The 18,044-nt window shown below is 40.4% G+C and overlaps 1 protein-coding gene across 3 annotated transcripts in view; it reads left to right on the top strand.

Moving 5' to 3' along the window:
- The first annotated feature begins 449 nt into the window (after nucleotides 1-449).
- LOC102042439 (secretory carrier-associated membrane protein 1-like) overlaps nucleotides 450-18,044 on the top strand; it is a 36,099-nt gene continuing 18,504 nt past the window's right edge. The window contains exons 1-3 of one of the 3 annotated variants that reach the window (XM_031065579.1): nucleotides 450-733; nucleotides 1,000-1,111; nucleotides 10,293-10,421. In XM_031065579.1, coding sequence (XP_030921439.1) covers nucleotides 656-733; nucleotides 1,000-1,111; nucleotides 10,293-10,421 — 319 coding nt within the window. In that variant the 5' untranslated portion in view covers nucleotides 450-655. The remainder of the gene's footprint in view (nucleotides 734-999; nucleotides 1,112-10,292; nucleotides 10,422-18,044) is intronic. The other 2 variants (XM_031065580.1, XM_031065581.1) reach the window with 2 other exon arrangements.

The following is an 18,044-nucleotide window of genomic DNA, read 5'->3' on the forward strand; positions in this document are numbered from 1 at the left end:
AAGCATAATTTCCCTTCAGTGAATCCATGCTGACTACTCCTGATCACCTTCTTGTCATCCATGGGGATAGACATGGCCTCCAGAGTGAGGTGCTCCATCACTTTTCCAGGGATTCAGGTGAAGCTGAGTGGCCTGTAGTTCCCTGGGTCCTCCTTCTTGCCCTTTTTGAATATGGGCACACTGCTTCTCTGGTTAACCTTTGTGAAGTAGATAGCTCTGGAAGACATTATCAATAAATTGCATCATGTTTGAGAATAGGAGCAGATCACTGTTAAATCTTGCTGTTCTTTTAAATAATAACTGTCCTTATTGGTATTCATGTCTGAACAAAATTAAAATTCTTTTTACTTTCTGTTAATCTATAAAATTCCATGTTGTGTTTATGGAAAATAGTGCAGTGTAAAAACAAACAAGTGAAACACTGCATCACAGAGTATATATTATAACCTAAAAATTATAAATATTGCACAGAGCATATCAGATTTTCAGTTCCTGGAAAGGAGTTAAGGGGGAATGCACCACCAAAATCAGTAACAGTTCCTTTAAAACAACCGGATTCATTTTTTCAGAGTTAATGAAAGATGTTTATTAGAATAGGAGATTGTTTCCCTATAATTGTCTCTTGTTTTCTTAGCCTCCTCCAGGAAATGTGAGAATGACTCATGTACCCAGTACCCAGCCAGCAATAATGAAACCAACAGAAGAATCACCTGCTTACACACAAATTTCAAAGGTTTGTTTATAACTTTCAGGCACTAGGTTCCTTTCAAATATAGTAATATAAATACACTTCTGAAGTTGTGTATGTTATAAATAAACATTGTTTTCCTAATAATTTATGAAAATGAATACTGCCTTTAAGTAATCAGTTACTGCATGAATTTGTGTAATATTAGGTTGATCTTCATAAGTGGAGATGTTAAATTTTGGAAAATAGACTTGGAATATTAATTTTGTGTTTGTATGTTTTTAATAGCTAATAATGCTTATTTTGTTCAGGAGCATGCCTTGGCCCAGGCAGAACTGCTAAAGCGTCAAGAAGAACTGGAAAGAAAAGCAGCTGAATTAGATCGCAAAGAAAGGGAAATGCAGAGTGTAAATCAGCAGGGGGGTATGCATAAAAATGTTTTTTTTTAAATTACAGAAATTTCACTTTTTCTTAGAAACTGGTTTATGTTGCAGTGTGATGCAATTTCCTGTTTTAGCTATCCCAGTCCTTTCCCAGGTGTGGCAATACCTTCTCCCTTCCCCTCCCCTTGCCTCCTGCTAAGTGCTGTCCGTCAAGCTTGACATTACAGCAAGGGCGTCGTGTGATTGGCTAAAGTTCAAAAGATGCTTCTCAGCCCTGGGGTCATTGGCCTGTCTAGGTGTAATTGTCCCCTGAGACTTCCCCCCTCCTACCTGGTTGGTGGCATACCTACCCCTTCCCTCCCCCTGTCCCCGGAGTTTAAAAGGACACTGAGACCATGCGGTCGGCATTCGGTTGGAGCTGTTGCAACATTCAGAGGCCTGCGTGCCCAGGAATAAAACTCTGGATCAAGACCCTCTAGCCGGATCCGTCTCCTTTTTTCCTTCACCTCACCTAAGGCCTTTCCATCAGAGGTAAAACCCGAGTTCCTGCTTGCCTGGACTTGTTCCAAGTGCCAGCTGCAACATACAGCTAGCCAGGGGTGTCTCTGAGGTGAAACACCACAGGTGCCGCCTTTGGTCAAGCAGCAAGGGTCAGACGAGCCCAGGCACGTTCCACCCGGTAATATTGGGATAATATTCCAATAGTTTTAGTTTTACAGTGTTACTGTAGTGAAACAGATCAAAGGGGGTTTTGTAACCTCCTCAGGAAAAGAAAATTGATTTCCTTTGGAACAATGCAGTGAATAAAAACTGGCCTGTGCAGATTTTCACAGCAAAAATTTTAAATGAGGCCTATGTTACATGTTACTCTCTGCTATCAGCTATTTTTATTTTAGGTTAATATCCAAGTAATACTGTTGAATAGAAATGGAGCAGTTTGAGAAGTAACTTCATAAGTAACATCTCTTTGATTTCTCTTCTGTCAGTATTTATAGCTGTAGGAGAATTTTACTCTTTTGAAACATTTTCTTATCTTTTGGCTATGTTACAGACAGTATTCTATGCTAATAGCAGAAAGATTTATTTTATTATTAATATTCTATTAATTTTTCATATGTTGCTTTGTAACCCATAGTAAAGATCTGTATCTCATTTTGCCACAACATTTAAGTAACCATCAGTTTTTATACTGCAATTTCACATATGGAATTTACATCCTCTTAACTGAAGATACTTTGCTAGAATTAGATCTACAGGAAAAATTTTAGACTGAAATTAAAAAACCTCAAACAAACCAAAACACCACGCAAGGTTGACTTTGTGTGTTCTTTTCACTTGTATCTAGAAATCTGACTGTTGTATTTCCACATGTGCTGAGATTTTTTTGCTGCTGTGGTTATTGGAATATACAGCAGCACAATTCCAGATTGCATGACCACTTAGTAATTCAAATTCTTAGAAACTTTATGCCACTCATCTGCTAGGATCTGGGAATAAGGAATTGCTATTCTTCTAAGGAAAAGAATCATGATGATATTGTCCCTACATTAAACAATTTTTATTTTCTCAGTATTTATTTTTTTCAATATCTCTATTAAATCTCTGTATCTCTTCTCCCAGATAATTTTTTGCTTGTTTGTTTTTTAATATTCTTCTCCATATATTGCTCTTCATCTAATTTCACTGACTTATATTGATGATCTGAATTGATCACTTGTCTCTTTCAGGCTTCAGGGACAGTCTTGTTCATCTATATCATAGGAAACAACTCTGATACCGCATGCATGTTTCATGATATTTCTAAAATTAATATTTACTGTTTTATTATGTTGCAGTTGTCTCCTAGTTTTGACTAGAACAGAGTTAATTTTTCTTTTCTGCAGTAATGTGGCTGTGGGAGTGTCTAGAAGGTTATTCCATACTACCTTATGTCATTTGCCAGGGGTGGGGGAAAAGGACTTTCTCTCTTGCTTCTGAGAAGAAGGGTGCTCCTTCCACGGGGAGAAAGCATGGCTGGTAAAATGGTTGGTATTGCCACAGACTTTCTGTGTAAATAGTTTCTTTGTCTTATACCTTTTTTTATTACCATTGTTGCTGTTAATGTTCATTTTCTTATCTCATTGCTGTTTCCAGTAAATTGTTTTTCTCAACCTGTCATCTTTGCCTTTTGTGCTTCTAACTAGAGGGGGAAGGGAAGCGACTGCTGGCATGGTTACAGTGGGAGCACTGAACTGGGGAATATCATTCCTAAACCATGACAAGTTGTTCACATCCAAGTGCTTGAAGAGTCCATGAAGAATCTAAAGGACTCTTTGGGGAGGTTGAATAGGAAAGAGAGAGCTCTTAAAGCTTGAAAGAGAATATTGGGGTTTTGCCAAATGACTGCATAAAAGGTACTGCACATCAGAAATTGTATGTTACGAATGAGGCGAACAATATTCCTTTCCTTCTGATTTTTTTCTTGTCACACTCATGCAAACTCCTTTGGAAACATTTTAGAGATACTTTGATTGGAGGACAAAGTCTTTTGCAATAGTACTCTAGCTATTTGCATTCAAGATGCTGGCTGCACATTTAGGACACTTGTCATATGCAACTGACAAAAATGAAAATATCTTCAAGCTGGTAGGTCTGCTCAGCAATAGGTCCAGGGAGGTGATTCTCCCCCTCTACTCCACTCTTGTAAGACCCCACTTGGAGTACTGCACCCAGCCCTGGGGCCCCCAACATAAGAAGGATGGGGACCTGGTACTGCTGGAGCAAGTCTAGAGGAGGCCACGAAGATGCTGAGGGCTAAAGCACCTCTGCTATGGAGACAGGCTGAGTTGGGGCTGTTTAGCCTGGAGAAGAGAAGGGTCCATGAAGACCTTATAGCAGCTTTCCAGTACCTAAAGGGGGCCAACAAGAGAGCTGGAGAGGGACTTTTCACAAGGGTATGTTGTGATCGGACAAGGGGAAATGGCTTTAAACTGAAGGAGGGTAGGTTTAGATTAGATAGTAGAAAGAAATTTTTTACTAAAAGGGGGGTCAGGCACTGGGACAGTTGCCCAGAGAAGTTGTAGATGAGTGTAGTGAGTTGACCTTGGCCAGGTGCTCGGTGCCCACTAATCCACTGTATCGCTCCCTTTCCCAATGGAACAGGGGAGACAATGAGATGGAGAACAAACAGCAGGTGAGATAAGGGAGTTTTATTACAGTGAAAGAAAGAAAGAAGTGAGTCTGTGTGCACATAAGTGAAGGGAAAAGTCCATCTCTACTTCCCATCAGCAGCGATGTTCGGACACTTCCTGGGAAGCAGGGCTTCAGCACTTGTAATTGTTCCTCCAGGAAGGCAAACATTGAAAACTCATGAATGCCCCTCCTTCCTCCTCCCTCCTCCCTCCCTTAGCTTTATATATCTGAGCTGACGTTATATGGTTGTGTCCCCTCCCAGGATTTTGCCCACTCATCCCTTTGATGGGGGAAGGAATGTCAGAGGGACAGCCCTACCCAGCAGTAGCCAAAACACTGGTCTGTTAACAGCTGTCAGCTACTAATGCAAAGCACAGCACTGTGAGGGCTGTGAACTTTATCTCAGTCAGACCCAATACAATATCCCATCCCTGGAGACATTCAAGGCCAGGTTGGAAGGGGCTTTGAGCAACCTGGTCTAGTGGAAGGCATCACTGCTCATTGCAGGGGGTTGGAGCTAAATGATCTTCAAGGTCTCTTCCAACCCAAACCATTCTATGATGTCTTCAGTCTTCTCTTTTCAGTTTCTACACAGTATTGCACTTGAGCTTATGTAAGGACCTGATAATAAGAAAAATGCCTCAAAAATTGCTTAGTCATTGTGTCTGCTTATCATAATCTCTTTTAACACCTGAAGACTACGTGCGGGATGGACTGTGAGCTGCCTTGAGGTCCAGAAAAAGAAGGGCAAAAACTGTGCTAAATCAGGAGGCAAGAGAGAGAGGTGTCACCATCATATTTTCTGAAAAATCCCTTCCTGGGAAGCTGAAAAACCTCAGAGAAAAATGAAAACAATAATTATCTGATCTTCTGTGTTTTGCTGCTTTGGAATGTGGTTTGGACATTGTTTACCAACTGGTCATTGTTTGATTGGTTTCATGTGAATTGTTTTGACTTAATGACCAATCACGGTCCAGCTGTGTCGAGGCTCTGGCGAGTCACGAGATTTTTATTAGTATCTTCTTAAGCCTTCTGTAAGTATCCTTTCTCTAAGAACATGGAGTCAGATTCATCATTTCCTTCCTGCCACGGGGGACCCTGAAAATACCACAGAGAGGGACAAAAACTCTGCCCTTTGCCTCCTCACCCTGCTGCCTGCTAAAGCCTTTTTACAGCTGTGAAAACAACCTGAAGCCTCCCAGAGCTGAGCCACTGCCAGCACGCCCCCCCCCCCATCCTGCATCTTTGGAGTGACCAGCACAAGTGGATCGGAGCCATGCATGAGCTGTAGGGACCATGCATTGCATCTGCATTTCAGAAGACATTCCAGCTAAGCTGTCAACCCCAAGACCAGAAAATGCAGATAACCTACTTCAAGCGGCAGGGGAAAAAAAAGGCAAAAAGTGCTTTCCTCCCCCACCTCAGCAGAAAAGTAGCAGTGTTGTGGTAAACTATCCTATGCTTTTAAAATAATCTTAGCTTTTTCCAACTTTTCTCTACTTTTTCCCTTTTGTTCTCTTTGCCTCTTTTACAGTTAATAAAGTGAAAATATTGGTTTTTTGGTATCAACATTTAACTTTGTTTGAGTTTTTATCTCATTTCAGGGAATATTGAAACCTGAAGCTCTTTCTACAATTCACAGAGAGCTCTCTCTGCTCCTCTGCCATTACACAGATTGTAACATCTTATTAATGTGTGCTGCTTCCTTTTTCAGCTAGTTCATTTTGGCATGCCTGAAAATCCCTTCCTGGGCTTGCATGAAGCTAGTTTGTGGGTAACTGCATTCATAGTGTAGGCATGCCAATAAAGTTATGTTAATAGGCCTTGAGATGGTAACTTGTGTGGAATGAAATAACTCAGCTAGGTTTTTGCTTATCAAGATACAGTCTTGGAATATGAGTATCCAAAGTGTATTTAGAAAAAGGCCACTTGGTTTTTGATCTTAAACCAAGTCATCAATCTGTCTTTCAGTCTTAGTTGAAAATTTTGAAACTTGTGCCACAGGGGTGGGAAGACACATCAGATAACATTCTTTATTAAGAATTTGAACCATTATGTCTGATTTTTATGTGACTGTCTTGAAACTATCAGTCCTGAAAGAAGTAACCATATACTGCAGAATGAAGATCTGAATTATTATCAGATACGTTTCATTTAAGAAATCCCCAAGAAGATTTTAATATGGATGGGAATATTTCTTGGTTACCTTCTGTATGCTCCCTCTGTAAATCCCCTGCTCTAAAAGGCTTGATAAAAATGGTGTTGGGGGATGATGCTGGCCAAATGCCAGTGCATCCATGAAAAATCATTCACTTATTCTCCTCTGCTATAGTTAAGCAAAAGAGGGGGAAAGAACAATTAAAAAAAAGCTCATGGGGTGAGATAACGATTAGGAGGAAACACTTTAAGGGCAAAATAGGCTCAAAACTTGAAAATATAGGAAGAAAAATTTATTAACAGAATTAAAAAGAGGATAATGAGAACTAAAATAAACCTTTAGAACATCTTCGCCCACCCCCAGTCCTATTTTCTTTCCCACCAACAGCGCAGGGAGACAAAAACATGGTCTTTTTAGTCCGTTTGTCACTTCTAAAAATCTTTCTTCAATTCACTTAAGGAGAAGAGTCTCTTCTGCTATGCCATGGGGTACTTCCCAAGGGAGACAGTTCTCTGTGAACTTTTCTAATGTGGTTCTAATTTGCACAAGTAGCAGTCCCGCCCAAATCTGCTGCAATGTGAAGTCCTTCCCATGGGCAAAGCAGTCTTCCCACAGCTGCTTTTTTTTCATGGGCCATTTAGTTCATGGGGTTTTGTTTTTAAGGATGAGCTATTCTAGTATAAAAGCAAGGGTCTTCATCTTCTGTCTCTGGAAGCAAGGGTTCTCTCTCTGTACAAGCCTCTCTCCAGATCACAGCTTCTCAGCACCACACGCTCCAGCATGAAAACCTTTTTCTCGTGGGCTGCAAGTGAATTCTGCATCCCTCCATGGACTTCATGAATTACAGGGAAACTGTTGTATTATAGTCCTCACTATGGCTTGCAGAAAAATCTCAGCTCTGACACTCGGAGCACCTCCTTCTCCCCCTCTTTTGCACCGACCTTAGTGTCCCATGTTGTTCTTCTCACGTGTCTTCACTTTTTTCTTTTCTCTGATTTGGGAGAGAATTGGTCTTTGTCTGTTCTCAAGTTCTATCAATTGAAAAGTTTTTATAGAGTTCTGCAGCACTGAAAAGTTGATTCTGTCCAGGCTCTGCATTGGGGAATTGCTTGTCATGTCTCTCATTGCTGATCACGTGGTCCTCACCGGCATCGTACTAGCTGCGCAGGCTGCTGGCTCCACTCCACACTTTTCCTCATGTGGGGCACTGAAAAAAAAAAAGCTGCTGCTGCCACCCTTGCTCTTCTGTTTGTAGCATGGCTGGCTAAAAGCAACTAAGCAAACAAAGTTCATTGCGAGCCATGCTGAGGTAGCCGCGGCTGCGTGGGGCGTCCGGGCTCTGCAGGGAAGGGGCCTGGCTGGCCCCCTCACCACTCCTTGGAGGCGAGAGAAAAAGAGAGCTTCCCGTGGTTTTGTCTTTCTTAAATATGTTATCATAGAGGCGTTACCAGCTTCTCTAATTAGGTTAGCAGCATGCCTATTCTCATGAAGCAATATGCGGAATAAATAGACTCCACAACCTGATGTAGTTATGAAGTGGGTATGTATGTCAGCACTTGGCACAAGCGAGATAGCTCTCATGAAAACTTGTGCCCTGAGCCTCGGGCTGTCCCACATCTTTATTCACGAAGATGTTCCATATGCAATACATTACACAACCTTTTCATACATATTCAACCCCTGGCCCCGCCTGTTCTTGCCTCGCACAGTAATCAGATCCACACCCTTCTGGGCATGCATTGCTTGCTGTGGTGGTTGCACGGGGGTCTCTGGTGGTCTCTGAGGCTGAAGATTGTGGTCCTCCTCATGACTGAACTTTTGAACTTTTCTCCTTTGTGCATGCACTTTTGGTCCCTTGGTGCTTATCTGAGTAGTCTGTCGGTCTTGATGACCTTGGAGACAGAGGAGCCTCTTTGTCTGGGTTTCTTGCATTCCTTGCTCTTCTCCCGGTATTGTTCTTTATGCAAGAAGCTTCAGAAATTTGCATTTTCCTATGTCCTTTTTACTATCGCAGAGGTTTCTTAAATAAAAGGCTAAAATTCACACATAATTCTACAACCTAAAATTTAAATGCTTAATTCATATTGCTAACTCAAGTGAACTCCAAAAACCTCCATTTCACTCAGAGGCAGCCAGCGACTAGTTCTGTCAGGCATGGAGGAAGTCCCCAGCAGCTCCTCACAGAAAATCGCTTCCGTGGCTGGCTTCCTCTCTCCTCACCAAAAAACAAGCCATATAGAACCACCACAAATGGTCAGTGGAAGTGGCAGAAAATTTAACAGATAATTAGTGCCTTGTACCTGTTTGGACAGAACTACCAGCTTCATCTTATCTGAATGGCAAAAGAAATAATGCAAGTGTATAATTTTTGCAAGTTTTCTGTTCTTATGTGGTGGGTTGACCTTGGCTGACTGCCAGGTGCCCACCAAGCTGCTCTACCACTCCCCTTCCCAACTGGATAGGGGAGAGAAAATAAGATGGAAAACAACTTGTACATTGAGATAAGTATTTTTACTAAAGCAAAAGCACAAGTTTGCATGTGCACAAGCAAAGTGGAAAAAAAAGAGGTTAATTCTCTACTTCTCATCAGTGAATGATGTTCAGTCACTTCCCAGGAAGCAGAACTTCAGCATGCATAGCAGTTGCTCCAAAAGGCAAACACTGTAAACAACAAATACCCCATCTTCTTCTTCCTTTCCTTAGCTTTTATATCTGAGCTGATGTCATATGGTATGGAATATCCCTTTGGTTAATTTGGATCAGCTGGCCTGGTTGTTGCCCCGCCCAGGATCTTGCCCACCCCCCAGCCTACTGACTGGGGGGGAGAATATTGGAGAGACAGCGCTGATGCTGTGCCAGCAGTAGCCAAAACACAAGAGTGTTCTCAACACATTTCCAGTTCCCAATGCAAAGCACAGCACTGGGAAGTCTGCTATGGGAAAATGAACTCCAGCTCAGCCCCACCCAATACAGATAAACTGCTAGTAAAGGCATGGTTGAAGATAGCAATTGCAAGCAAAACCTTGTCAGAATTTCAAATAAAGTTTTCTTTAGGTTAGTCTCTAATTCAGCTCCACTTTTTTAATATGGTAATTAATGTATCTCTTGCATACAGAATTTTAAATGCTATGGTAAAGGTTTTTTGTAGTTAGTTGAATCTCTGAGTCTATGCTTGTATTTACTTGTGTTCTGCATAATGTATACTCTAATCTGTGAGCAGATTAGCATACAGGAAATCCAAGTGTCTGATACTGTGTTGACCTTTGTGGTATCCTCACTCTGTCACACAACTATATCAAAATATATTGATGCTGTAGGGAATCTTCTTGTAACAAAAAGAAGTAGTTTACACCATTTAAATAGCTGCTTTTCTTCAGGCTTATGGACTTTTAGGTAAAGCTTTGACTGTAAAGTGTATTAGAAACTGGTTCAAAGTGTTAGAAAAATCCAAGTATTACAAATATCAGCATTCTGAGAATGAAGAATGTTTTTCAGTCCCCAGTCTTTGTGTTCTACAAAGTATGAGAGTATGGTGGGACGTAGAGAAATGCACATTTAAAAGTCAAGGAACTCTGAGAAATTATTTTGTGAAGAATCCTCTTTTCTCATGACTTTATAGGAACTGTCAGATGCCTGATTAGTCTTTTACATAGATAAAATATTGTACTTTCCTTGATCTGTCTTGTACTTCATTGCATTTTATTTCTGAAGTTTATTTTTAGTATTGTGTGAGGATTGCTAATAAAACTTTGGGGTTTTGGTAGCCCAAGTTATCTATACACTTGTGAAATTTATGTATAAAACAATTTGAACAAGTCCAAATGCATCTCTTTCTGGTATACAGAGATAAAACTGTATTATAAATCACCTTTTTTTTCTTTCTGATTTGCAGGTAGAAAAAATAACTGGCCACCTCTCCCTGAGAATTTTCCTGTAGGTCCTTGTTTTTACCAGGATTTTTCAGTAGACATTCCTGTAGAATTCCAGAAGACAGTAAAGATTATGTACTATTTGTGGATGTGTAAGTATTTTCATTTAAAGAAAAGGCAAAGTGCATATTTGAACTTGATGATACAGACTTGCTACTCTCGCTTTTGCAATATCTGTAATGAGAATTTTTTTAAAATTCAGAAGTCAAATGTTGAAATGAAATCTTTTTGTTAGCTTCAGTTTTAAATGTATTGGATTATTTCATAGAAATTTCCATAGGAAAAAAGGAAGAGGATTACCCAATGCAGATTGATTATGGTATAGTGCAGTTTTCTGTTTTAAATATCCCTGTTTTTGTAAAATGAGCTTTGACCATTTATTAATCTAGAAATAATTTTATTGTTTTTAAAATCAGCTTATATATTAAAAAGTATAATTCACAATCAGTGTTAATAGACTGAGTTTAAGAAGTGTAATATTCATTTGCTTTATAATAACAGTTTTATGTGGTTTAACATCTTTTTAGTTAATAGTGGAGACAATATAATTTTAGTCTGTTTTAAAAAATAGTGTAAATTAAATTAGCTGAAGAATCAGTCCATATTACAACTGTCCTTTGTACACCAAAAATGCTCTACAGTCTTTGTAGGGTTCATTATGCTCTCATTCAGGTGCTATGTTTTCACTGGAGAAATGCTGAATAAACCAAATGTACAAATGTCATGACATTTGTCTCTTCTGCCTTGTCCAGTGTGATGAGCACCTAATAAATACTCTGAGACTGATGAAATTCCAAAGATTTAGGTGCTTTGATGACATTAACATATTTTTATCATAATTAAGGGGATGCGAATTTCAGAACTCTTCTGTATTTTTTTTCAAATCTGCATAATTTTGCCTCTTAATCTGGTAATCTTATTACTGTGACTGAACCATGTCATTGAAAAACATAAAATGAGCAGTCAGCATTGAAACAAGTGAATTCCACTTCATAGTAATCCACAGCTTTTTATAGTCATTGTTGGATTATTAATCTTTAAACAACTGGATTCGCTGTAGAGGGTGGGACTAATCACTCATAAATCTCACAGATATTTAAGTTATATATGAAATCTAAGATCAAGTACTCCAAAATTCTAGGATAGTTACTAATTCTGGCCATTTGCCTGACTGAATTCTAAAAAGTGCCATATGTTTCAAACACGAGGTGAAGTTGGGCAGCGAGAATTGGAATATTAATACCGTTTTTCTTTTTGCTACTTATGGCAATAAATAAAGGAAGCGGTGATATTATAGTATTTCAAAATGTATACGAGGTGTGCTCTTATACTAAGATGACAGATCTTCTTCCAGGTAGACTGAGATTTTTAACTGAGTCCTCTTGTTCTTTTCCTTCTTTACCATTTGTGCTCTGTGACTTAGGGATTAGGAAGGAAGGAAAGATGGAAAAGGGCATAATAAAGGAAAAGAAAGACAAAATCTATTTCAGGCTAAAAAAATAAAAAGACTGAGTATAGAACTTTGTGCCTTAGGGCTGGATGTTGACTCAATCTTTGTAATTTTTCTTTCTATGGGATTTGGATCATATATCATTAGAGTGGCTTTGCTTCCTCAGTGGAGGCACTCATTACCATAGCAAACCAACCTGCTTCTCCTTGTTGCTCTACCCTACATTTTATTTCCTCTTCCAGAACTTCCTAGATTTTGTAAGGTCTAGGGGTCAGTGAACATAATCACGTTTGGATAAATCTGCCTGATCAACACTTTGTAAAGTAGGTTAGTTTTCCTCTTCCTTTTTTAGCAGCCCTAAGAACACACCTTTTTATTGAATTTTCATTTTTTGGGTGTTGCTTTTGTTGGTAGTAATTTTTATATCTTTAGTCTTAGTCTGTATGCATCTGAGGAAACTTGCCTGCTTCAGATCTAAATGCTCTTTATCTCTGCTTCTATCCCTATTCTGTGAATTCATCCATCTTTTCTCTATTTGTATGTGAAATCAGAGTTTTCAGATTCCTTGATGTGGTTTTCTCTTTACACAATTTTTTTTTCCCCTGAGGAGAGCTTTTCTTTTTTTAACTGACTGACTGCTCCCATGTTTTTATGAACTACAGCAAACAATTAACAATGGCTTCTGTCAGCTGCCAGTGGAGCTTTTCTATGCTATCTTGTTTTTGCAACTATTGCTGTTCTAGTTGCTTGCAGATAGAACAGCAGTTTGCCTGGCTCTGTACATCAAGCACTACTTTTTCGATCTTTTTTTGCTGTTACTACAGAAATGTCTCTTGACTGCTATCTGACACCAAATATTTTTTGGCTGAAAAGCCTGTTTTCCAGCTATTTTCTGTCTAAGGATACAATCAATAGTACATATAACAGTCTGTTGATGTTTGTTTTGCCTGTTCCTGAGAACCTCCAAAAGGATGGACACTTCATAAACTCCCCCCAAGCCTGTTCTAGTCTGTTGTCATCTTTATCCTTAGAAAGTGTTTCCATTATATAATTTAATTTTTCCCTTCCTATGATTTATATTCCCTGTTCTGTCCACTGTTGTTATGGAGATAGATTTATGCCCATTTGCCATCATCTTTTGTCAAAATTAGCATAGTTCTCTCAGCCTTTCTTTGTACATCATGTTTTCTAGAGATCTGTTTTTTTGTTGCTCTCTTACAGATTTGACACTTGGTCTACTCCATATTATTATGGGATTTTTAATGTGTATCATCAAGAACTGGAGAATGTGGACCATGTCAAATATTTTAGCTGAAGTCCTAATGTACCATGTAGAGTTAAAAAAATACTTTCACATTTTTGGTAGTATGTTCTTGTGTTCTGTGCTGATCTAAGCTTGTTTCAGAATATATTTTTTCTGATGAAAAATACTTGTGTCACCTGTAAGGTGTGTTTGCAAATGTCTTTCCCTCTCCACAAAGATCAGAACAGACAAGGAATAAAAGGTTAAACTACATTTGAAACCACTCTGATGTGCTTCAAGGTTGTGTGCAATCAGATTTCGCTAGCTTTGTCCTCACTTGCCAGTTTCCATGTGTCTTCAAAGCCCTCCATTTTGCAGGTATCCCATTCCCCTTGAGGCATTCCATTACAGAGTGATAGTCCAGCTGGTTCCTGGAAAGAAGCATTCTTTTGTTGTGTATCCAGTGAGGACTTTGGTTTCCCAGGAATACCATCAATAAAACATTACTGAAATGAAACTTATTACAAAAATCTATTTTCATACAGTCCCAAATGAGACTACAAAATAATCATCTTAATAATGTAGATGCCTAATAGCATCAGTGCAACTTGCAATCTTTATCTACAATTAACTTTCAAACGTTAATGGATTATAAAGTGTAATTAATTAAGACAGGGGATGTATATGTAACTAGAGTTCTTCTATACAAGGAAGCTTACACTAAGAAAAATGTTCATAGAATCATGGAATCCTAGAATGGTTTGAATTGAATGGGAGCTTAAAGATAATATAGTTCTAACTCCCCTGCCATGAGCAGTGACACCTATTAGACCAGGTTGTCCAGACCTCCATCCAGCCTGGCCTTGAACACCTCTAGGGATGGGAAAGTCTACAATGTCTCTGGGCAAACTGTTCCAGTGTCTCACCACCCTCACAGCAAACAATTTCTTTCTAATATCTAATTTAAACCTACCCTCCTTCAGTTTAAAGCCATTCACCCTTGTCCTGTCATTACATGCCTTTGTGAAAAGTCCCTCTCCAGCCTCCTTCTAAGTCCCCTGTAGGTACTGGAAGGCTGCTCTAAGGTCTCCTTAAAGCCTTCTCTTTTCCAGGCTGAACAATCCCAATTCTCTCAGCCTTTCTTCATAGAAGTGCTCCATCCCTCCCATTATCTTGGTGGCCCTCCTCTGGACTTGCTCCACCAGGCCAATGTCCTTCCTGTTTTGGGGGGGTGTGGGAGACCCCTCTGGGGCCCCCTGTGTGAGAGACCCCTTAATAAATGTTCTGTGCCAGGATTGAGAGACGAACTGGACTTTTTTTGGTCTTCAGGTTGCTGTTTATTTTTCTCTTATCAGAAGTTCTGCGCGCCGTCTGCACCAGACTTAACACAGACAGAGAAGACAGCAAAAAAGATCACAAGATGCATAGTTTCAAGGTCTTTTAAAGCTGTTTCATCCAATTAACTCCTAAAATGTACTTTATTTCTACTTTTCTACCAATATCTAATTATTTGTCTGCTACACAGCACCTGCATTGTAGCTCTTTCTAACCAATCACTCTGTGCTACCAACACTGGAGAAAATGGAGTAGATGAAGAAGGAGCCTATTTCACACTCTCCTAGATTCTGATTCATCCCAAAGTCTTGGAAGCCCTCTCCATGGACGAAGGTTAAAAGCAGTGTTTACCTGGGAATCAGGACCTGTCAGGACAACCAGGGAAATATTCCCCATGCCCTGAGTTCCAACAGGGGGGCTCAGAGCGAGACACAGTACTCCAGGTGGGGCCTCACAAGAGTGGAGTAGACAGGCAGAATCACCTCTCTGATCCCATTGCTCTGGATGCAGCCCAGGATATAATTGGCTTTCTGAGTTGCAAGTGCACATTGCCAGCTCATGTCCAGCCTCTCATCCACCAGCACTCACCTCCAAGTCCTTCTCAGCAGGGCTGCTCTCAAACTGTTCATTTCTCAGCCTGTGTTGATACTGGGGGTTGCCCTGACCCAGGTGCAGCACCTTGTACTTGATCTTGTTGAACCTCATGAGATCCCCATGGGCCACTTCTTGAGCTTGTCCAGGTCCCTCTAGAGCAAGTCATGAGTGACTTTTTTTATTGACCTCATGTCCTGGTTTAGAGCAAAATTTGGGAGAGAGTCCCCAAAGGAGCTCTGGTAGGAAGATAAATTCAATCAGCCCCTCCCCCCAACTGGTCCGGGAGAAAATACCTCCTTGGAGAAAAGTGGAAAAAAGCTGTTTATTAAACAATAGAACCTAAACAATATTAAACAATAAAACCCCTTGCCGCTCTAAAAGAGATGACCAACTGAGAAACCCCCCATCCCCAGGTTGCAGCTCAGCTCACTCAGTCTCTTATCAGTCTTCCTGGTGCTGGAATTTGTCGCAGGCCAGGCCCGGCCCGGCCCAGTGGCCACAGGTGCGAGCTGCCGGTGCTCCCCTGGGGGTTCAGTCCAGAGCAGGTTCCAAGAGGTCCAAAGAAAAGGGAAAAAAACCACAGTCCAGGGAACTTCTTTGCCTCAGCCAGCTAAAACTAACTAAAAGCAAAAGGAGAGCTCTCTGTCCTGCTGTCTGTTCATCACAGACAACACAGTCCAGGGAGAGGAAGGCGGGGGAGTGAGTCCAGTGTCTGAAAACAAACTGCACACTTCTTCTCTCCCCCCTTCACTCTGCAACAAGTCTTAAAGGTGCAGAACTTATCATTATTCAGCATAAACAAATGAGACGATTTGGGGATAAAAGCATCCTATAGTCAACCCAGGACACCTCACCTGCTTCCACAGCTGAATTAGAATCAGGCTTTCTTAGATCACTTCAGCGAGTGCTGTATTGTTATAGCTGTGAAATTATTGTCATATAGACATTGCATGATGCAGACTTCTGCTAAAGCCTTAGGCCATTTCAGCTCTCAGGTGGTCATTATCTCTAATAATTTGTATCATTGTTAAATTTGAAGAGACAAGTAGATGGAAGGTATTTAAACCATTACCCTGAACATGAAAACACTTGTGTATTCATACAACCACAAAGCTTATCTAGATGACTTAATGATGGCATTGGCTTGCAGCAGGTACAGAGAAGAGTGAATAGAGTGAAGGGAGACTTGTCAGTGAATTCCTGTCTTCATCTGTAGCTTGCTAATACTCAATTTTTATGACTGAGATTCTCTGTGACAGTAGTGAAGTAGACCCCTATGTTGCCAGGGTTATTGTGCTAGTATCAGTAGTGGGTGAGATGTTTCTTCAACCCTCTTCTGCAGTGATGGTATTCTTTTAAAACTTGTCCTGTTTTTGTAACTGCAGTTACAAAAAAAAAAAAGTAATAATTTTGGAAAGGTCAAGCTCCTTCAGAATGGGGACTTTTCTATTAATCTTGGGCATCTCCCTATTTTCCAGTATTGTCTAGAAAAAGTGAGAATACCCCTTAGTAAATTTTTTTCATATTCATCAAAAGAAGGTAGGAATTTGGATTTATATCCTTTCTTGGGCTTTGTGCAGCAGGCACATACAAATTCTGAAATGAGTTGCTTTCCTAACTTCTTGGAGCAGTGCCAAGTTGTAGATACATTAAATGTTCTTTGTTTAAAAATATGAAGCTTTCTGTTTCTGGTGACTTGTTGGTTATGGAGAGAGACAGGGAAGACTGATTCAGTGATCAGAATCCGATTTTATTGTGGGATACAAACGCATATATACTATTTCAGGGAGACTAGTAATGTGTACTACAATGATTAGGTTAAAATCACATACACAAACTTATGCATATTACAACATCTCTTGCTTGCAGAGTTTAATGAGATTTTCTTTTTCCGGTAAACCTGTCGGATTTAACCTTCTTGCAATCTAGACCTAATTTTCAAAGTTCCTTTTGCTTTTGCCAAGGCATCCTGTTATCAAATCTCTTATGTTAACCAAGTCCAAAGTCCATCATCTGTCTTGTGTCCCCCAGCATTCCAACAGAAAATAGGTGGGGGGACAGAAAGAGAGTGACAGAGACAGAATAAGGAAAATATCACCTCCTGTGGATCCTAACAATGTTCCATTGATCCTCTCCAGCTGGTCTTCTTAGTGGTGAAGATCCCCCCAAAAAGCATAGAATCCCATGAGTTAATATACGCTCAGACTAGGTAGGAAAACCCAGGCACCTCGGCGGGGGGGAGGAATTTGCCATTGTCTCTTACTATGGACTCTGGGTTTGTTGCATCATGTGCAGTCCTGTGGTGCAAGGCTTCAGGAATTACTCTAGGGGGCACTTCGGGGGGGTCTTTAATGGATCTGTGGGGTTGGGGGTTCCACAGCTCAGCCAGTTTGTGTAAGGGAGGACAGGTGCTCACTGCCTCTGACCAGAGGTTGCACCCGAAACCTCCTCCCTGCCACCTCATTTCAGGGTGGAGTCTGTGTAAACCTGGCTTCTGGGGGCTGTGGTCTCTCCCACCCCAAACTCAGCCAGGGAAGAATTTCTGCTGTGTTTGGCTTTCATGTGGATGCATTCTTCTCCCTCAGGCTTGTTTGCTTTTCCCTAGACCTGAGGAGATTAAACAATAGTGTGTGCTCTTTATCTTATCTAGGCAGCTTAATTCACAGTCCAGAGTTCTTCAGGGAGGCTTCAGTGGTTATAGCCTCTTTATACAGTTTTTGCTATAGTGAGCAACACTTCATAACAATGTTTAAGGCATGAACCATTGTCATGGTTTGACACTGGCACAATGCCAGTGCCCCATGAAAATATACTTCCCTGGTGTTCGCTGTGAGATGTGACTAGGAAATAAGCAAAGCAGGCCTCTACCTTAGAAAAAAAAGTTTATTAACTAAACTACAAAAGGAAAAAAAAAACCACACACACACACACGCACACACACACCTGGAAAATGAACACTCCACAAAAAAAGCATTTCCTCCTCCCCCCACCACATTTCCAATACATCTTCCAATTTTCAAGTCTCCACCCATCACCCTGTAAATACTCAATTCCAGTCCATCAAGAGGAGAGGAGTCCTTCTTGGGGCCATGG

This window comes from Geospiza fortis, unplaced genomic scaffold, assembly GCF_000277835.1.
Source record: "Geospiza fortis unplaced genomic scaffold, GeoFor_1.0 scaffold1118, whole genome shotgun sequence".
Lineage (NCBI taxonomy): Eukaryota > Metazoa > Chordata > Aves > Passeriformes > Thraupidae > Geospiza > Geospiza fortis.